Raw genomic sequence first — 21832 nt, 5'->3', positions numbered from 1 at the left:
ACTTTTTCTCCTTTCTGGGTAGATTTACCAGGGAGGAAGATCCCCTTGCACCTTAAGTAGGAGGTGTGCCTGAGAATGGATTGTAATTTTTGTTGGTCAGTAAGGACCACAAGCTGGATATTCCTTTATCTATCAAGGGAGAGCTAATGTTAGGACACATCAGGAGGTTTTATGGACTGCTTACGAAGTGTCCATGGGCAGGTTAAATTTAAAGAGGAGGAGGAGGAGGAGGAGAAGAAGAAGAAGAAGAAGAAGAAGCAACAACAACAACAACAACAACAACAAGACTCTAGATCTGAAGTAACAATAGGCCCAATGTGTGTTCCTGGTACAAAAGAATGAGAGAACAGCTAACTGCATAGATACTGAACCACAGAGTGCTATAATGCACAAAACAGATTTGGAAAATGTGGAATTTCAGGAGCAGTTTAGATGAGCTCTAAGAGTGTTCCTGTTCTGCTGTTTGAGCATATGTATGAATATTTATTAATTTAGATTTAATTGCCCACACATCATCAGTCCCAAAGGGTATTCCAGAGCAGCTTTAAAAAGAGTTTTAAAAAATACAATAGTTTATAGAACAGAGTAGACAAAAGATCTAAAAAGGCCAGGCAAATAAAACGGTATTCATCTGGTGCAAGGGGAATAGCTCCTGCAACAGATGTGTGGAAGAGGTAATTTTAGCAGGTGTAGCTTGTCATGCAATTGCCTCTTCTATATAACTATTAAAGATGAAGCAACCTAACTGGTATCTTTAAAAAGCTGACATTAGAATCAATGCAGGTTACGCGGGGGAAACACCATAATCTTTGAGATTCTTGAAAGAGCCATCATGTCTCTTGGTTTTATTTTCACCATACTGTCACCTCTGATTAAACAGCATTTGCCACAGTACAGAAAGCCTACAAAGACAGCATTCTTTCATAGATGAAAGTGGTACAGATGTATGTACCACAGCTAGGCCCATTCTTTTGAGACTAACTTAAAATCTATGGAGAGAGAAAAAACACACCTCTCTCCAACCTTAGGCAGTGGAGCTTGAAAGAAACGCAGTCAAAAACAAACAAGCCCTGAACGTGCATTTCAGCCAATGAAAATTACACATTCGCACGAAAGATGCACAGAACAGATTTTCAACTTCTTTCTTCGCGAGAGGAAAACACTTGAGGCTCTTTCTCACCCTTCATCTTTCGTGGCCTTTGCTTTCAACAGCAGGTGGCGCTGCTGCCAAAGAGAATGTCAAAAAAGCATGATTCCGCCACAAAAAAGATGAAACATGAAAGTATAAAAATATCTGATGCTGTGCCCATTTTAATAGCCTTCTAAAAACAGACTTCCAGAGGGGATGCTAACCTTTTTTTAAGAAAAGGAAAAAAGAAAAACTGGCATATTCATTGGAAGCTGCCTTATCTGTCCATCTAGTTCATTTTCTGAGTGACTGACAGAGGCTTTTCAGGCAGAGATCCCCTGAACGCTCATCCTTTTAACTAGAAATACCAGAGACTGAGGCTCAGAGCATGTACTCTACCACTGAGCTGTGGTTCCCCTCCCCCAACAAAACCCCAAAACATGTAACACCACTGCCCAGTGCTTTGACTGGCAGCGACACTCCAAGTTCTTTGTATTATTATTTTTAGGACTTTTTAGAACTGTTAAGAACTTCTTAGAACTTTTATATAAGTTCATCATTACTTGGGCCTTCTCACTCCACCAGGTCTGATAAGATGGTATCACAACTCCTTTGAGACACAATGGAGTGCACCTCCGGGGGTGAAGCCAAACCGCAGTATTAGCAGCAGCAAAGTGCCCTCCCCAGGGCACACGCCTGGGCAGTGTGAGCGTGTATGGAGGTCCTGGGCTGCCCAGACAACAAGACCCCCCTCTCGGCCTCGTTGATGTCATCTAAAAATGTCATCTAAAGAGAGCCAGTGTGGTGTAGTGGTTAAGAGCGGTAGACTCGTAATCTGGTGAACCAGGTTCGCATCTCCACTCCTCCACATGCAGCTGTTGGGTGACCTTGGGCTAGTCACACTTCTTTGAAGTCTCTCAGCCCCACTAACCTCATAGAGTGTTTGTTGTGGGGGAGGAAGGGAAAGGAGAATCTTAGCCGCTTTGAGACTCCTTCGGGTAGTGATAAAGCGGGATATCAAATCCAAACTCTTCTTCTTCTTCTTCTAAAGGAAAGCAGAGCAATATGTTTGGCACCAGCTTGGCTGAAGGGGTTGCCAGAATGAGGCGTACAAGGTGCCATCCAACCATCTTAGGGAGCCCATCGTTGTAATAAGAGACGGCCCACCAGAGGGCGCTTCGCCCATCAACGCTGGAGCCTGCCCTCATTTTCAGTCTGCAACCCCTATTGTCACGAATAACTTTGGATCAGAAAGCAGTATGCTAGCAAGAAAGATTGTAGTTATATTATTGTTTCACCAAAAACATAAACAGATAAAAGTGGGGACGGGGAGAAGAGACAAGCAGAGGCTAGGTACTTCTCTCCTTTTCCTTTCAAGAGCTTCCTCCTTCAGGCTAACCAGTTTAAATGGCAACACTTTGTAAGCTCGTGCGTATTTCCATTTGAAAGCGAAGGGTAGCATTTCATCCGGCTGACAAAGGTCAAGGTGTTTCACAAGTTAAACCTATGCACTCGGAAACAATGCCACCAAAAAACATGTTTAGACTTTGCGGGGAGGGGGTGCTGAGGACTTCTTTTTGACAAGCAAATTCCTCCGTTTTTCCTGGTAGACGATATGAGACAGGAAGCTAAAATAGGCTTCTGGTTAATCAAAGTCAAATGTTCCCACATTTTGAAGCGAAACAAAGCAAAAACAAAACCCTGTTCAGAGATGTGGAATGAATCACAGGTTAAAAGAAACAAAAAATGCAGTGTGTTCATTGACCTACGTAAAGCCTCAGTTATGTAACTTCATCAATTTCAGGCAATATTTGTGTTGATAAATGCACACAATATTGTGCTACCATGGTGGGACTGGACTTCACAGCTGCCTTGTGGAAACTAATGCTTAGTTAACAAGTCCTAACATAATGTATAGTGTTATAAGAATTTTAAGGTCTTATATATGCAAAATAAAAGTTCATAGATGTACCAAGCAAGCACATACATAAATGTATAGACCACATGTCTGAGCCAAAACCACTTGCTAGTGATGAATAGCAAGGTTTTTAAACTTCTTTTAAACCCACTGTCCAGTTTACAAAAGAGTAAGGAAAGTTATGAAAGAGCATAGGATTAACCCAGTGCTGTGGTTTACTATTACAACAGTTGCTATTTGACTGACAAAATGATGGCACTTAAAACTGTGATGTAGCACAATGATTATGCAATCCCCAGAGTTGCTTTTTTCTTCTTCTTAATTTTTGTATTTTCAAGGGGTGGAGGACTCTAAAGACAATTATTTTTTACAAGCTAGTGGTATGGTTTTGTAGGGGGGCAAGGATCCTCTAAATTCCTGGGTGCCAGTTTCCCCCCTAATTCTGAAATTAGTAAATGTGGGTTTGATCAATGGATTTAGCAAGGCCTAAAAAAAAAAATAGGTCAAGCCAGCGTGGCTTAGAGAAGTGCTATCAAAGAACCTATCTTCCTCCCCAAATGAGTCAATCACTAGAAAAGAATGTGAAGGGAACCTTCATGGCAGAACCATGGCAGAGGCCAAGTAGGCAGAACAACAGATGCAACTCTCACCTTTGCACAGGAGACCAGGAACGAAAGAACAGGGAAAGCCGCCTTACGCTATTGGTCCATCTAGTTTAGCACTGCCTACACTGACGAGCAGCTGCTCTCCTGGGCTTCAGACAGGGAATGTTTCGCAGCTTTACCTAGTGTTGTAAAGAAAAATACTGCTCCCTTTCCCTTATGGGGTATCGAAGAGCCTGTATAGAGTCCTTATGTAGGTTCTCTATTGGTAGGAGAAAATAACAGAGGCCAACCAGAGAAAATTGAGGAGCAAAGCAGCTAGTAAGCCTGATCTTTATTAAACTGTTGCAACAGGGTCCACCACTCACCTCTCGCTGGGAGGGAGGAGACTAGGGACCTAGAACAGGGGTAGGCAAACTAAGGCCCGGGGGCCGGATGCAGCCCAATCGCCTTCTCAATCCGGTCCGCGGACAGTCCAGGAATCAGTGTGTTTTTGCATGAGTAGAATGTGTCCTTTTATTTAAAATGCATCTCTGGGTTATTTGTGGGGCATAGGAATTTGTTCATTCCCCCCAAAAAAATATAGTCCGGCCCCCCACATGGTCTGAGGGACGGTGGACCAGCCCACAGCTGAAAAAGGTTGCTGAACCCTGACCTAGAACATTGGTGTGCAAGCTCTTATAGAGACATTTGAAAGTTGCCTCCCCTGTAGCTCAAGACCACCCCCCAAAATATCATACATACATCACGGAAATTGGTGGTCCCCAGCAGAAATATGAGTCTCCTGTCTGTCAGGATACCTGATAATGCCTTATCTGATTGCCTTTTCTGGGTAGCCTGGCCATCCCTTTGACATGGTAGTTCCTGAATCTCTTACACATATTGATAGTTTGCTCAGCTTAACAGATACTCGCCAGACTGTATTTACAGGGAGGTGTAAGCCCCTAGAAGTCCAAAGACAACTGGAAAGCTTTTCCCATTTCCGTCCTCCTTGCAGAGGAATATTTGAGGTCAGTTTGGGAGAGTCAAAATGGCTTCAGGATGGTTCTCCTGTACTATTTCAGACACGTGGTTTATATTGGGAGCAGCCCAATCAGGCTCCAGGAGGGAAGCAGAATCAGCCAATCAGACGGGACCCAATGTGTAAATAACGTATATAAAGCCAGAAGTTTGGGGGAAAATTTATTCACTGTTTTACGAGCCGCAATAAAGTGCATGAAATCACTATGTGACGCCGAGTAGATTTCAGGGGGTAAAGGAAGAATATCAACAAAGGAGATTGTGAACACATGAAGCTGCCAAATTGGTCTAGTCTAACACAGTCCTGATTTTTTTGATTGGCAGCACTGTAAGTAAAGACCTGCTACCCAAGCTGTGGATCTTTCCCCTTCAGGGTCAATCCAAAAATATTTGCTTATTTTTGTCATCTGGGCAGCCCAGGAGCTCCATACACACTGCCCAGGCTTGCGCCCCGGGAAGGGCACTTGGGTGCTGCTTTGTCACCCTGGGGGGGGGGGCCCTCAGATAGATGGATGCCAACAAAATTACACTTATTTAGCAAAATGCAACAATGGGAAACAGCCTAGCTTGATGGCAAAACAGATGCTTTGTATGTAGAAGGTCTGGGGTTCAAACCCAGTATCTCCATCCAGATAGGGCTGGGGGTAGTACTTAATAGAACCACTAAGCAGTTTACAAAAAAACAACAACAAAAATCAAAATTGTCAGTAAAAGAACAGGTTAAAAAAAAACAGGTACAGTGGTACCTCGGGTTAAGTACTTAATTCGTTCCGGAGGTCCGTACTTAATCTGAAACTGTTCTTAACCTGAAGCACCACTTTAGCTAATGGGGCCTCCCACTGCCGCCGGAGCACGATTTCTGTTCTCATCCTGAAGCAAAGTTCTTAACCTGAAGCACTATTTCTGGGTTAGCGGAGTCTGTAACCTGAAGCGTATGTAACCTGAAGCATATGTAACCTGAGGTACCACTGTACTTAAAAAAAATTCAGAATGTAATTAGAATCAACAATAAGCTAAAAACAGGCTAAAACAGAATCAGACATTTCATACTGACATGTTTAAAGGCCAAAGAGAAGATTCAAATGTTTATTGCCCTATTCATTCCTGCAATGCTTGCTACGCCTTCTCCCTTCCATTTCTAGAGAAGATGAAGACCTGAAGAGAGCTCTGTAACCATCTATGCTATGGGAAGCCCCTAGATTTTGTAACATCTGCCACAGGAAAGCCAAGTTCTTGCAAAATAAAAAAAAAATACAGGTGCATTGCATTTAATGCTCTGTTGTTGTCAGTTTGTTCTGCAATGCTCATTTTGCATAAGAGCCGGGGTCTGGCTTTGATGCAGACCATTCAGCTCTGGCAAAACTTGACTGACAGCAACACGAGAAAGGCCAGACATGAGAGCCAGCACTCTAGCTTGCTGGAGTTAGACTTGGATCAGGTTTGAGTTCCTGCTTGTCACAAAGCCAACAGATGGCAGTCAAATTCCTTCAGACTAGGCTACCTCATAGGGCTTTCATGAGGATAAAATGTGCGTGAATGGCAGCCTGAAGTGATCTTGTTGGAGGAAGGCTTGGATACCTCAACCTCGGTCCAGTATACCTGAAGGAGCGTCTCCACCTCCATCGTTCTGTCCGGACACTGAGGTCCAGCGCCAAGGGCCTTCTGGCGGTTCCCTCACTGCGAGAAGCCAAGCTACAGGGAACCAGGCAGAGGGCCTTCTCGGTAGTGGCACCCACCCTGTGGAACGCCCTCCCATCAGATGTTAAAGAGAAAAATAACTACCAAACTTTTAGAAGACATCTGAAGGCAGCCCTGTTTAGGGAAGCTTTTAATGTTTAATAGGTTATTGTATTTTAGTGTTTTGTTGGAAGCCACCCAGAGTGGCTGGGGAAACTCAGCCAGATGGGTGGGGTATAAATAATAAATTTATTATTATTAATTATCATTATTATACAAATATGAAAAAACAGCAACGAACTAGGTCAATTACTCTCACTAAATACAGAAACTGGTTGGAAACCCAAGACACAATCCTCTGGGCCTCACTTGTCCATCTCTTATTTTTATTGATCACAGAACACCTGGAAAATGGCAATTGCTATTTTTCAACTTCCCATGTTGGCACCTGAACCTTCCGAATATTCTACCATCACATTCTGCCCACCCCAGTTGACAGTCTACTTAACATGTCTGCTCAGAAGTCACTCCCATTCAGTTTCATGGGGATTATTCCCAAATAAATGGCTTTAAGATTACAGTGTGTATTTCAGGGAGAAAGAATATAACTGAATCCAGCCATTCAGCTTTCAAAGCCAAGTACCAACATTCTGTTGCCAAGACCAGAAATCAGAATAGCAGAGAGTGGGTCTATGCAGATAGGTGCAGGTTTAGTTCTCAAAGAAGGGGCTCCGTGCAGTTAGGTTTTATCCCCTCCCATCTCCTGTGATCAATGACAAACCTAGACAGCATCTTAAAAAGCAGAGACATCACCTTGCCAACAAAGGTCCGTATAGTAAAAGCTATGGTTTTCCCAATAGTGATATATGGAAGTGAGAGCTGGACCATACAGAAGGCTGATCGCCGAATAATCAATGCTTTTGAATTATGGTGCTGGAGGAGACTCTTGAGAGTCCCATAGACTGCAAGAAGATCAAACCTCTCCATTCTTAAGGAAATCAGCCCTGAGTGCTCACTGGAAGGACAGATCCTGAAGCTGAGGCTCCAATACTTTGGCCACCTCATGAGAAGAGAAGACTTCCCTGATGTTGGGAAAGATGGAGGGCACGAGGAGAAGGGGACGACAGAGGATGAGATGGTTGGACAGTGTTCTCGAAGCTACCAGCATGAGTTTGACCAAGCTGCGGGAGGCAGTGGAAGACAGGAGTGCTTGGCGTGCTCTGGTCCATGGGGTCACGAAGAGTCGGACACGACTAAACGACTAAACAAAACAAACAAAAATCTCCTGTGATGCCCCAACATGGATCCTGCTACTTTCCTTCATATAGGTCAATGGCTTCCATTCATTCCTGGGGGAGGGGATAAAACACTGGCTGTTCCAGGCTGTTCCAATGACCTGTCCTCCCCTGGGGTGCCCAAAGTGCTTTGCGCCCCCGCAGAATAGACTTAAGTACAGTATATCCTCACCTGCCATGATGCGTTTGTCCAGGGATGTTTGTTGTCACTGCTTGAAAACGACAGATAACCTTCTATCCTTGCTAAAAAGCCTCGTTTCTCTCTAGCACAGAGCCTGCCCTTTCAGATACCGTATGTCTATCCTGCCTTTAGTGCAGGTCCTCAAAAAGGCAATTTGCAGTTTTTAAAAAACAAAACCCAAACAACAGAACTTAACAAAAATCGGATAAAGTATCAATTACTGGTGGAGTAAAAGTGAGCCACAGGTGAGGCAAGTCACACACAGTGATTCTCTGCAGCTGCCTCGCGTTCTTAAAATTAGACAGCGCTAACAGGAATCGGGTGCCAGTTTTCTTCCTGAACGAACTCTGCCTCATTCAAGAACCTGTTGCCTATACTCCTTTACCCGAGACCTGCTGCCATACCACATCCGCAAGCCCGCTTCCAAAGCGCTAAAACATTTCTGATCAGAAGTTACTACTAGCCCTCCTGAATTATTTTCACTTTACTGAACAAGACCACATCACTGAGCTGAATGACTGATAAGTTTCCAAATTACGTCTGCAGACCAGGATAGGGCTGAATCAGAGTCTAATAATACCCGTTTCCAAAAACTCCGGCCCAAGGCTGGAGCACCTGGAGAAAGAAACGACTTAGAGAGCAGGTGCGTAATTTGCGCGGAGACTAGGGCTTTCCGATCAGGCATAGGCGTTTCCAGGCACGCATGAGACCCGGGTGTTTCCTGTCTCCCCCAAAATTAGAGCGGGGGCAGTTACAGAGCAGATCGGTGGAAGCTTTTAACACACAGCCCCCGTGACATTTGCAAACGAGGCTATATAGGAGCTCCACGTCCAAAGCTGCAGCCAGCTGTTGCGCAAAGTGCAGTTTTGTAAAAACGACGGATGAAGTTGCGTCTTACCAGCATAGCTTCCTGCCGAGGGGGGTTCCTTAGGTCTGTTTGGCCAGCCTGCTGAAGTTAGCTGTCGGGGTCCGTCCATGAGCCAAGCGCAGTTTCAAAACGATTTTTAAAATAACAGAGAAGTGGAGCTTTTGCAAGAACTGATATACCATTATCTGCTCCAGCCCTTTCCACGTGCGCAGGAGCGAAGAGCGCACAACTTCGCATTTGTAACGGGCGCCAGAAATGAAAGTCGCCTTGCTCGGCTCACATCATTGGTGCGGCGGGTCACGTTACCGGCTGGTTTCAAATTTTGTGTGACAGCTTGGAAAAAAGAAAAAAAAAACCCGAAAAAGGAAACAGGAAGCTTCTCTCTCGGATCTAATTATGACACGTTTGCGGTGCAAAGCGTTTCACTCATCGGGCTCCTTCCTCCAGCCCAGAAGCCTTGCATGCCAAATCACTCAGCTACTTTTCGGGTCCCGGGTAGGGGGGGGACGCGGCTCATGTACAGCAAGCACCCCCCCCCCAAAAAAAACCAACCACCACCAACGGAGATCTTTTGCTCCTGCCCAACTCGGTGGTTCGAATCCCTGCGACGGGGTGAGCTCCCATTGCTCGGTCCCTGCTCCTGCCAACCTAGCAGTTCAAAAGCACGTCAAAGTGCAAGTACAGTGGTATCTCGGGTTAAGTACTTAATTCGTTCCGGAGGTCCGTTTTTAACCTGAAACTGTTCTTAACCTGAAGCACCACTTTAGCTAATGGGCCCTCCTGCTGCTGCCCCGCCGCTGGAGCCCGATTTCTGTTCTCATCCTGAAGCAAAGTTCTTAACCTGAAGCACTATTTCTGGCTTAGCGGAGTGTGTAACCTGAGGTACCACTGTACATAAATAGGTACCGCTCCGGTGGGAAGGTAAATGGCGTTTCCGTGCGCTGCTCTGGTTCGCCCGGAAGCTGTACGCCAGCTGCCTAGGCCAATAAAGCGAGATGAGCGCCCCAACCCCAGAGTCGGCCGCGACTAGACCTAATGGTCAGGGGTACCTTTACCTTTTTAACTAGAGGTTGAAAACGAAGCGTGCCTTACGCGTGTGTGTGTTGGGTTCCTCTGCCGTCGGAAGCGACCTGAATCTCAGTTTGCTGGGAATAGTCAAACTGGGGAGCTCAAGCTGGGTGCTGTGAGAACAGGATTCTTGGCTAAATGGGTCTGCGATCCGATCTAGCAGGGCTCTTTGAGACTTCAGGTACTTGCTGCTTTAACAAAACACCAGGATCCGGGGTGGTGTGTTTTTTTTTTGAGGAGTTCATCAGCTCTCCAAGCGCAACTTGAGTGCCAACGACTGACTGATGGTCAAAGGTCTGGAAGCCAAGCCTTAGAAGGATCGGTTTGGGGGAGCTGGGAATGCATAGCCTGGGAAAGAGGAGGAAACTGAGAGGAAATACGACAGCCATCTTACATCACAAGGGCTGTCACTTGGAAGATTGAGCAAGCTGGTTTTCTCCTGCTCCGGAGGGTAGGACCCGAACCAATGGCTTACAAGAAAGGAGATTCCGACTTAACATCAGGAAGAACAGTAAGAGCTGTTCAACAGTGGAACAGACTCCCTCGGAAGGTGGTGGACCCTACTTCTTTGGAGGTTTTTAAGCAGAGGTTGGCTGGCCATTTGTCATGGATACTTTAGCTGAGATTCCTGCATTGCAGGGGGTTGAACTAGATGATATTTGGGGGGCCCTTCCAACTCTATGCTTCTACTGCTATTCTCTTAACAAATGAAATAAACTTCTGCAATTTAACTATAAATAGGATTTATATAAAATAGGAATGTGACTTTCCCCCCCTTAACACTCTTCCTCCCCTTGCTTTCTAAACGTTGCCAGTTTTAACACATGGATTTGCAGCTGTGTATGAGCTGGGTGTGCAATCATTAATTTCGATGAATTGTAAAATTGGCTAAGCAAGGAGTTGCGGTAGCACACTTGCATGAGTGTGCTATGCATTTGTATACTGTCTTGCTTGCTTAGTGATCAAGAATAAAATACCATTTGGCTGTACATATTTTAATTTTTAAGTTTAAAGCAACTGCTATAGTTTGAATTTTCATTGTTTCTGTTCTCTTTGCTAGCTTTCTTGGTTCCTTATCGCCACCCATTTAGCTTGCATGCTGCAAGCACAGATACATTCCTAGACTAATATCTCATCAGGAACTGGAGTGTGTAACATAGTGTCATGGTCCGGTTCATGGGTGATCGAAGTCCTGGCTGGGGACGTCGGGACTGGGGGCAAGATGGCGGGGTGGGAGCAGGAACGGGAATCCAGAAGCCAGAGGTCAGAAAGCCAAGAATCCGAGGGTCAGAGAGCCGGAAGTCAAGAAGCCAAGGGTCAGGAAGCAAGGAGTCACAAAGTCAAGGGTCCAAGGGTCAGGAAGCAAGGAGTCACGAAGTCAGGGGTCCGAGGATCAAGAAGCAAGGAGTCAAACGCAGCAAGGCAGGGAACGTGTTGCTGTGGCAAAGAGCTGAAGGGAAAATGCTGACCTTATATCCCTTCCCAACTTTTGCCACCAGGTGCTGTGAGTTACCAATTGGCCTCACCTGTGTGGCCGTGCCTTGCCTCCTCAGAACGAACTTAGGAAGGCCCCAGTCCTGCAGTCCTATTGGTCACAGGGACTGGCTCCTGCACGCACACCTGATACATAGCTTAGGCATAGAATGAATATGCACTGCATGCAGTGCGTTCCAGGTTCAGTTTCTGACACCTGTTAAAAAAGGAGAGATTTGGTGGCCGTCAGCTGCGGCTTGACCAGTGGTTCTCAAAGGGTGTGCCATGCCACACTGGTGTGGCAGGAAGATTCAAGGGCCATCAAAGAAACATTTAAACACGGGGGACTTCCGGGTTAGTGCCATCGGCGAATGGCGGAGTTCCTCCGACCGGAGGAACTGGCTCCGTGGGAACTGGGTCTTCCCGCCGCGGCGAAGGTGGGGACCCGCTAGAAATCCCAGGCGGAGGAAGCCTGGGAACGTGGGGTTCGGCAGGGCACCAGGAGCGCCCCCCCTACTCACCGGGAACCCCATTTTGGGGCTCCGGAGTGAAGTGGGGTGAGCGGCGCGGTGCTGCGAACTGATTGCTACTTTCACGGAGTGAAGCCGCACAGCCATTGCCGGAGAGCGCTGACTTTTTCCTGTGAACAATTGGATTTAAAACAAGTACCTGTGAGTAGAAACGGAAAATTGGATCAAGAAATATCTTAATTTGGCACCGAAGCGGGAAGGTTCAAAACAGGAAGTCCGCCTTCCGCTTTTTGTACATAGACTGAAGCAAAAACCTTGTAAGCTAAAGCCTGGAAAGTCGTTTAAAAAGTTTAAATTTCCTTCATTTATAATTACTGAAACCCCCTTGGAAGCAAGAGAAAAGGGGGGGGGGAGCTTTGTTTAATGCCTGCAGGAGAGGAGTGAAGAAAGATAAGTTTCCACCGTCTCTAACCTGGGAACGGGGTGTCAGAGACAGAAATTCTTGGAGAGGTTCATTGACTGTGAATGGAATACTTTGACAGATAGCTAAAGAAGAGAAATAAATTGATTCCAATGTTGCTTTTTGCATTTTAAAGAAACAAAATATCTGAAAAATGAAAGTAATTTTCCTTTGTTGGACTTGCCTTAAAAAAAATGGATACAAATAGAAATTGTCTCCTCTAGAGGGAGCTTGCTAAATTGTTGCTGCAGTCTGCTTGAGGACTCTACAGCTGTCAGATTAAGATCGTGGGACCAGTCCTTTTTGACCTTGACTAAATATGAGCTGGGAGGAAGTTTTGGTGCTTGCTTTATGCAAGACAAGTGCCTTGTTGGAACAGATGCATGAGAAGATGGATTTGATGAATGAGAAAATGGATTTGATGACTGTTGTGGTTAATAACTGTGGACAAACAGGGAATATTGATACAGAAACTATTCAGGGACCAACTCAGGAATCTGTACTGATTGGGCAAGTGCAGAAGATAATGGAAGAGGTTGCGGTTGCACCTCAAATAATACAAATGGAGAGACCCGAGGCCCTACAGGAGCATAAGCCGCTGTCTTTGAAGATTGAAGTTGGAGTCGGCCAGGGGGAGTCTGGAGCTGAGGAGGTTCTTAACTTTGGGGAGACCTCAAAATATGTTTTTAAATATTTTTTGGACTACATTGATGACTGTGGGGAGTGGGACTCTGGGGAATGGGCTGGTTGGATGAAGGGAGACGAAGATAATTTTGGGTTGGAATCCCCCAGAGACCTACTCCCCAATGAGAAAAAACTAAGAAAGAGACCAACAAAAGACAAGGAAAAGTGCAAGTATAAACAAGAAGAAGATCTGCAGAAGGGACATGGAAGAGACTTAAGGGCCTCGGACATAAGATTACCAGGTTGATGGACTAGAAGGAATGGACAGTAAGGACTGACACGACCCGAGATCAGGAAGAAGAGACGTTGGATGAAGATTGGAAGAAAATTTATAATATTTTTTTTTCCTAGGGAATTAGCCTAAAATTAATGAACATTAGGGAAAATGTTGGAATGAAACTATATGACTCTAGTAGAAATGATATCAGGAGTTATGTATAATCGAGTATTAAGCATTAAGCTTTAAAGTATTCTTTGGTAAGATAAGGTTAAATAACTTAAGGTAATTTGAAATAACAGAATATGGGGAAAGGATGGAAAGGATCTGTTGAGTTAATTAATAGGTTAAATTGTTAAGATAAATTATTTAGTAAAAATTGAGAAAGATGGAAAGAATTTGCTGAAATAATCAATCAAACTAGAATACAAAAAGGGAGGTGTGAGGAGGTCAATGAAACAAGCAAATGGAAGTTAAAGATATGCAATTTGGGATTTGTGTCTTTTTCCCCCCTTCTTTTTTTATCTTTTTGCTGTATTGATGCATTGGTTTTTATGTCTTGTTTTTTCCCCCTATATATTGTAGTGTTGTTTTTAATTTTTTTCTTTCCTTTCTGTAATTTTGAAATTATTAATAAATATTATTATTTTTTAAAAAAAGAAACATTTAAACACTAGTATATAAGAAAATGCTTTGCAGAATATGGATAGATACCTTTTCAAAATGAGAGCAAGAGCATCAGGTGATACTGAGGACAAATGTTTTCCAATGTATTTCTTGTCAATTAAAAACTTGGTATGGTGCGAGCAAATTTTTTTATTCTGAAAGCGTGGCCCTGAGAAAAACAGTTCTGAGAACCACTGGGCTAGCCCATAACTCAGATCTATGACACTGGCCATGCTGGTTGGGACTGAGACCCACCAACTTCTAGAAGACTACAGGTTCCACAACTGTTGTGAGCATGAAGACCCTTCAGAGGAAGAGGCACAGTGGAACAGACTTCATTGGAAGGTGGTGGACTCTCCTTCACTGGAGGTTTCTAAAGAGGTTGGATCTCCACCTATCAGGGATTCTTCCCTCTGCAGCCACAGCAGGCGCTGTGATTCTCCAGCAGTTTGCCTTCACCCCTGGAGGTGCACTCCATTGTCTCTCAAGACAGCCGGACGCCAACAAAAATAGGTTTGGCTGATAGGGTTGTAACTAGCCCAGGTTTTAAAGATATTCAATACTGGTGCTGTTAAGTTTTTCATATGTACTTTGCAGGATTCAACTAAGTTGTTCCATGCATGGAACAACATGTGCTTCCTCTTGCAGCCCCTAAATCTGTTCTGGAGGGCTGGGGGCACACAGGGGAAGAAAGTCCTGTTGCACGAGCAGACCTTGTTCCCCACACACCTTAGCACTATATTGAATTCCACCCACTGTTTTATACAGTGGTACCTCAGGTTACAGACTCCACTAACCCAGAAATAGTACCTCAGGTTAAGAACTTTGCTTCAGAATGAGAACAGAAATCGTGCTCCGGCGGCGCAGCGGCAGCAGCAGGCCCCATTAGCTAAAGTGGTGCTTCAGGTTAAGAACAGTTTCAGGTTAAGAACGGACCTCCAGAACAAATTAAGTTCTTAACCCGAGGTACCACTGTACTTTTAAAAACCACCTTGGGTGGGCTATACTGAAAAAGGTGGCTAATTTTATAAATAACTAAGCAGATCACAACATAAGGAAAACTGTATTACTGGGTGGGGTGGGTAGTGGCAGGAAGAAAGTGGAAGCGGCACAGGGCTAGGATTTTCATTGGCACCCTGTTTCTTGTAACATACAGTTCCTCTCTGAAACTGCATGGAACCTGAATTCATCGTGATGGATAGCCAGCACTCTCACCCTTGCTACCGTTCTACACTGAAGGAGCATGCATGGCAGTAGTAGTATACTATAGGTTTTGCTTGTTTTGAGCGATCAGACTTTGGAAATATATGTTAGGAAAATGTTGGAATGAAGTTATATGGCTTTAGTAGAAATGTTATAAGGAATTAAATATAAATAGATTAATAGAGAATTAAAGGGAAAAATAAGGTTAGAATGTGTTAAGATAATTATAGGATAGGAAACAGAGGAAGATGGAAAGGAATTGCTGAAACAATTAACAGAAGTGGAATACAAAAAGGGAGGTGTGAGGAGGTCGTGGAAATAAGTGAATGAAAGATAAGATATTGAAACTGTTTGATGTGTTTAATTGTTTTTGTTTTGTTCTGTTAGTTTAATGTGTTAGTGTTATGTAGTGTTTTTGTGTTGTATTGTATTGTTTTTGTAGTGTTTAAATTGTTGGAAAAGTAATAAATATTATTTTTTAAAAAAACAGACTTTGGAAATATATGTGCAAAGGTGACTTCAAAGAAGACACTGAGCTGAGCTCTGTGTGTTTCTCCCACCTAGAGATTCAAATCGCAACATTTAGAAGAAACGGGCAACGTAGCGCTGCTAGTTCAAGGATGCTGTGTCGAAAAGAGCTGTTGACAAATTGATTCCACGTGGTTTATTTTCCCAGTTCATCATCAATCTTTCTCTCTTTCTCTCTCTCTCTCTTTTGGCAAACAAGCTTTATTTACAAAAAGTAAACATATTAATTAGCACGGGCATGTAAACCGTCCAACAATATATAAAGCTCTCTCTCTTTTTTTTTATCACTCTCAAAACATAAAAAGGGAATGGAAAGCGCCGAGGAAGAAATTTGTAAACTTAGAAAGCAAAGCCTGGACTTCATCAATGCATCTTTCGTCCGATGTCAAATGCTAAACGGATACTGGCGTTTTGGTCGCGTCAAATTCAAGTTATTGCTTTCACAAAAACATTGCCTGTGGATTCCCCAGCAACAGAGGGGCGAGTCTTAGAAGGGCACGGACTGGCATTCCCAGGGGCTTAAATTTCAACAGCAATTCAGAGAAGGTTGTGCAACCTAGAAGGATAAAGGAGACGAGGGAAAAATGATTGCACCTTCAAGTAGAACAAATATACCAAAACAGTGCATTTTAGATGCAGAATGGCAACTCTGCTTTAGCACAGAACAGTTCATACCTGTTGTGTGATAGATAGATAACTTATTACGGTCAAAGACCAGCTCACATAACATAACACAATAAAAACAGTGTTCATAAAGATAAAATATACAATTGGAGAAGATTGCAGCAATAGCTCATGAGTTAAAATTGAGATATATACATACACCCATACAACTGAGATTTGGGCTATAATAAAAAATTGACCCTGAGGCGCCCCGAAGGGCAAGTTCAGCATTTCCCTAGCAAGCTATTTTATTCTAGAGGATGTACCTGTTGTGTGTATAAAATGTTGCTGCATTTTACATTTTATTATGTTTTTATATTCTGCTAGAAGCCGCCCAGAGTGGTTGGGGACACCTAGCCAGATGGGTGGAGTATAAATATTACTATTATTATTATTATTTGCACTGCCATAAACTCGTTTTGTTATATTATTATTATCATCGTTATTTATTCAGCTCCTGCCTTCTTGTTCGTTACAACTGGTAAAATACTGCTAAAGAGAGCCAAATGAACATATCGCAATAGTTGATTTATTAAGAGGCTGAAGCTCAAGAGCAGAGCACAAGGCTTTGCACGGAAAAGGGCCCATATTCCGTTTCCAACATCTCTGGGTGGCTCTGATTCCTGCATTGCAGGGGGTTGGACTAGATGACCCTTGGGTTCCCTCCCAACTCTACAACTGTAAGATTAGGCTTAGGTTGAGATGGACCAACTTTTGCATTTTTGTACAGTGTTGGTAATCCATGGTTTTCTCAGTGTTATTCCCCCCCCCCCCCAATAATCGTGATTAATAGCTGGGTTTTAATCTTACCTTCCAAGCCTCCAGCTAACAGCTGCGCCGGTGTTGGAACAGAATGATATATGAGGAAGCAGGCCAATATGCTTAGCTGAGATTCGTCGGTTGGCTGTCCACTTAAATAGGAGTGCAAGCAGACGTCGCCTCCAGCTGCAACACACAAGAGAGGTGAAGCTGAGATTTAGCAGATGGAAGCGCAGCAAAATGTTGCAGTGTGGAATGTTCCTGGTTCAAGGTTCTGACAAGCAAGGGCATCTATGGATACAACCAGCTCAAGGATATCATGCACTCACTACCTGCTGATTTGCCCCTAATATGCAATGCCCACAGAGAAAAAAATATCGTCTATTCTTAAGTGGTTCTCAGGCCGATTCCCCCCAGGAAATAACTGAAATTAGCTGATAAAGACCTACAAATTACACACCTAGTAGACAAATTTGCTCTGGCAGCTAAGAAGCTATGTTGATGATTTTTAATTTTAAAACTTTTTTGCTGTCCTTTTTTTTTTATGCTGTAAAATTCTATAGGTTATGTTGTGTGGTTTCAGAGGAAAGCCTTGCTCTTGCCCTCTGTCGTTCATTGTAAAGGCCCTTGGCTATACACACAAAAATCGATGATAACCAGCCAGCCATGACCTTCCAAGATACTCCAATCCATTTGCCCTTCTCCTGGTCTTTCGTTCCGCACCGTTCTCAACAGTCAACCCGCATTCTGTGGCAACTGAGCATGCTCAATCCTCACTGCGCTGTTTGGGGTGGGTTGAGCCCTCCTTTATTTTTGTTCCTAAAGTTGTTGGGTTCTGTTTTTGTACTTCTGCACAAAGACAGGGCTCCCCAAGCCTCCTAATCTCTCTCCCTCTTGTGAGTCAATGATGTTGTTCTGGCTACATAAAGGTCAGCACTTTGCAAGTCAGTTTGCTATTATTACACCGGATTTCTTCATTTGTGTGTGTGTGTGGGGGGGGGGGTAACAGTTTGATTAGAGTCCTTTTCTGGCAGCATGGAGCTGAATATGCTCCCCCGTCCCCAATGATCAGGACTTTCTAATCTCTGTGAGAATAGAGCCCCTCCTTCAGAACTTCCTGCTCAATGGGGGAAGAGGGGGAGCCAACTGAGATGGAGACAGGGGCACAGGGCCTTCTTGGTAGTGGCGCCTTCCCTGTGGAACGCCCTCCCACCAGATGTCAAAGAGATCAACCACCACCAGACTTTTAGAAGACATCTGGAGGCAGCCCGGTTTAGGGAAGCTTTTAATGTTTGATGCATTACTGTATTTTAATATTTTGTTGGAAGCCACCCAGAGTGGCTGGGGAAGCCCAGCCAGATGGGCGGGGTATAAATAAATTATTATTATTATTATTATTATGCCCAGCCAGATGGGCGGGGTATAAATAAATTATTATTGTTATTATTATTATTATTATTATTATTATTATTATTATTATTATTTATTTGAATGCTTGAAACAGGGCTATATTGAATAGAGGGAAGCCAGAGCTGTTTGATTCCTCCCAGGACAAAGCTTATTAAAAATAATCTCATTCTCCAGGAAGGGGGGTGGACTTCCCTAAGAAGATGCACAGAGAGATAGTCCAGATCTCCCCTCCCCCCTTAATGGCACATAGATGGGGAGTACCCACCATTCCCCCTCTTCTTTCCCAAAGGCCTCTGCATATTGAAATCTACAATTTGAGACAGTAGCATGAATTGGAGCACGCAGTACTAAATGAACCCTCTTCCCTAAAGAAGCATCGGTTAATACTACCATGATACCCTTTAAAAAGGTAAAGGTAAAGGACCCCTGACAGTTAGGTCCAGTCACAGATGACTCTGGGGTTGCGGCACTCATCTTGCTTTACAGGCCGAGGGAACCGGAGTACAGCTTCCGGGTCATGTGGTCAGCATGACTAAGCCGCTGCTGGCAAACCAGAGCAGCACACGGAAACGCCGTTTACCTTCCCACCACAGTGGTACCTATTTATCTACTTGCACTTTTTGGGTTGCTTTCGAACTACTAGGTTGGCAGGAGCTGGGACCGAGCAATGGGAGCTCATCCTGTTGCGGGGATTCGAACCGCCAACCTTCTGATCAGCAAGCCCAAGAGGCTCAGTGGTTTAGACCACAGCACCACCCGCGTCCCTATGATACCCTTTGGTTAGCTGGGGGGGAAAATGCTTTTGTTCTTGTTTTAAATTTCCTAATGTTGAAGTTCTGTTTTTTTTTAAGAAAAAAAACAATTAGCAGCAGTATTAAAAAAAAGTGGTGTTAAGAAAATTGGTTTGCATTTTTGTTTTGTTTTTGAGATTGTCTATTGGTTTTACAGTGGTACCTCGGGTTACATACACTTCAGGTTACAGTCTCCGCTAACCCAGAAATAGTACCTCAGGTTAAGAACCTCACTTCAGGATGAGAACAGAAATCGTGCTCCAGCAGCGGGAGGCCCCATTAGCTAAAGTGGTACTTCAGGTTAAGAACAGTTTCAGGTTAAGAACGGACCTCCAGAACGAATTAAGTATGTAACCAGAGGTACCACTGTATTGTGTGAGCTGCCTTGGGAGTAATTTAAATTGAAGGGTGGCACAGAAATGAGTAAAACAAAATTCTCAGACGTTGAATGTTGTCTCCAACAGTCATTGCATGAGCGGAACAATTTACACCCGTGACACAGAACTTCTCCATCCTCTCCCGCCCCACATGCACCCGCACACTGCCACCCCCCCCCCCCAGTCTGCTCCGGGAGTTCCCCCAGCCCTCCACACACAAGGGGAAGAGAGGGAGGGGAAGTTCCACTGAACACGTGGAAGTTGTTTGGCTTGCACAATGACTTAACTGGATTCGGCCCATACAGAGCCAGATGTTTTTATTTTTGGAACAGCTTCAAATCACGGTAAAAACCGAATCGTTTTAAGACTTTCTGGCTTGTGCACGCACACAAAAAACCCTTACTAGAGATTACAAATGAACATTGGGTCATTTGGGGGCAGAAATTCATGGTCTTAGGAATTCATGGTCTTGGCTTAGCTATGTTGCCATTCAGAGGAGAGTCATATCTGCCAGCTGCACAGAACTTGCTTCATTTAGCGGTAAATCCTCTGCTATTTTTACCTTGCAGCCACTGATCCAAGGTATTATCGATGGAACACTTAATCACAGGTAAAAACTCAGAGTTCATAAAAAGGCCCCGGTGTGGATTCTTCCTCATTCTCTCCTGGTGACTTCTGGAATTGAAAAATTCTAGAACCAACTTTATCTGCCATAAGTCAAATGTCTCTGACATTTCTCTTTTTTCCAGTCTTCTCACAGCCTAGCGGAAAAGGAAAAAAGAGCTTGAAGTAACTCAATACTGTTGGAGCTACAGATATATATAAAAGAGTCGTTTAGAGACTTACATAATCAGAAAGAAAGATTAGGGGGAGCTTGCATGATCAGTGTCACAAGGTGGCATGAATCTGATACGACTACTCGTTCATGCAGACAAGTTTCCATAGGTAAAAAATCAAGACATATTGCGATTACAAATGCAAGACACTTTTTGTCTTTGCTTTCTTAGCGGGCAAAAACCAGCAGGAAAATAAGCAACCACACTTTGCTGAAATGAAAAGGACTGCGTAGCATGCTTTTACCTGGTCAATTGCTATGTAAGCCGGCAACATTTCGGGATTTTCCTGAGTAACACACTCGTACAGGATAGAAGAGAAAAGGTCGAACACTTCCTGTTTCTAAAAAAAATGATGAAGAAGAGGTAATTCATCATACATGTTGCAGTGGGTGGGGAGCCAGATGTTACTGGAATATAACTCCTATTGCCACTGACCATTGGTCTTGCTGGCTAAGGCTGATGGAATCCAATAATAATAATAATAATAATAATAATAATAATAATAATAATAATTAATTTATTTATACCCAGCCCATCTGGCTGGGTTTCCCCAGCCACTCTGGGCAGCTTTCAACAAAGATTAAAAATACATTAAAACATCAGTCATTAAAAACTTCCCTAAACATGGCTGCCTTCAGAACATCAGATAGTTGTTTACCTCTCTGACATCTAATGGGAGGGCGTTCCACAGGGCGGGTGCCACTACCGAGAAGGCCCTCTGCCTGGTTCCTTGGCAAGCTGCCCACACCAGCATACTGCCTACTCTGCTGGTAGTTTAAATAGACTTTGGAGAGGCTGATTTTGTCAACTAGAATGCGAATCGTCCCACCGATACGTTCTTTTATTTTTAAATTCCTCCTGTGCGAAACCAGGATACTCTAGTCTTCCCAAAGCCTTACAATAATTCCCAGCAATTGGGCATTTACAGGCATGCTGTCTCTGAGAGTGGAGTTTCACGTTGCCTCTGCCGAAGCCTGCCTTTTAAATTTTTTTTAAGCTAGGTTTTGCACCTGACAACTTACTTGCCCCGTGTTTGCAGCCGGTTTGCAGAAATAGTCAGCGAATGAAAGCAGTGCAGGATCAGATGTAAAAGCAGAAATAGCTTCTGGCTGAAAAGGAAGGTGACATTTAAAATTAAGGATTGTTTCCTTCTTTGCGGTTCATGGGGAAAGTGCAATTCATACAACCCTTCCTCACTGCAGGCTACAACCTCCCAGATGAATGGTCCAGCCTTCTTGGAAAAAAATGTAATGGAGATAATACTACCCCTTAGCAAAAAGCTGACCTGAAAAACAGATTCATGCAGCTCAAAATCTTGCTACCTTACCAGCACAGCTGAGCCATCAAAGTGGTATCATCTCAGCCCTTTGGGGGAGAATGAGACAGGCTGCTGAAACTTTCCCCAACGCAGGTCAGTTTCTCATTTTGCACTGACGTGAGGTGCCACAGGGGCCAACGCGGAGACGTTTGGAGTCTTCCCGGTGAAATTTGCACCAGAATGACAGCTGCTTCTCACAGCTTGCGTTAATTTTCCAAA

At 44.0% G+C, this 21832-nt stretch overlaps 1 protein-coding gene and 1 long non-coding RNA gene across 9 annotated transcripts in view; both read right to left on the bottom strand.

Annotated features, from left to right (window-relative positions):
* The window catches only part of LOC308472959, a 57936-nt gene extending 49007 nt beyond the window's left edge, over nt 1-8929 (bottom strand). For all 3 annotated transcript variants that reach the window (XR_013983822.1, XR_013983823.1, XR_013983824.1), the window contains exon 1: nt 8721-8929. This is a non-coding gene — a long non-coding RNA (uncharacterized lncRNA). The remainder of the gene's footprint in view (nt 1-8720) is intronic.
* Nucleotides 8930-15580: 6651 nt separating this feature from the next.
* Nucleotides 15581-21832, bottom strand: part of ANAPC1 (anaphase promoting complex subunit 1) — a 56793-nt gene continuing 50541 nt past the window's right edge. For all 6 annotated transcript variants that reach the window (XM_080998107.1, XM_080998108.1, XM_080998109.1 and 3 more), the window contains exons 44-48: nt 21318-21404; nt 20540-20635; nt 20022-20220; nt 16933-17067; nt 15581-16015 (exon numbers count right to left, since the gene is read on the bottom strand). In XM_080998107.1, coding sequence (XP_080854233.1) covers nt 15900-16015; nt 16933-17067; nt 20022-20220; nt 20540-20635; nt 21318-21404 — 633 coding nt within the window. In that variant the 3' untranslated portion in view covers nt 15581-15899. The remainder of the gene's footprint in view (nt 16016-16932; nt 17068-20021; nt 20221-20539; nt 20636-21317; nt 21405-21832) is intronic.

This window comes from Podarcis pityusensis (genome assembly GCF_964106645.2).
Source record: "Podarcis pityusensis genome assembly, chromosome: 3".
Taxonomy (NCBI): domain Eukaryota; kingdom Metazoa; phylum Chordata; class Lepidosauria; order Squamata; family Lacertidae; genus Podarcis; species Podarcis pityusensis.
This window is presented reverse-complemented; position numbering and strand designations above follow the sequence as displayed.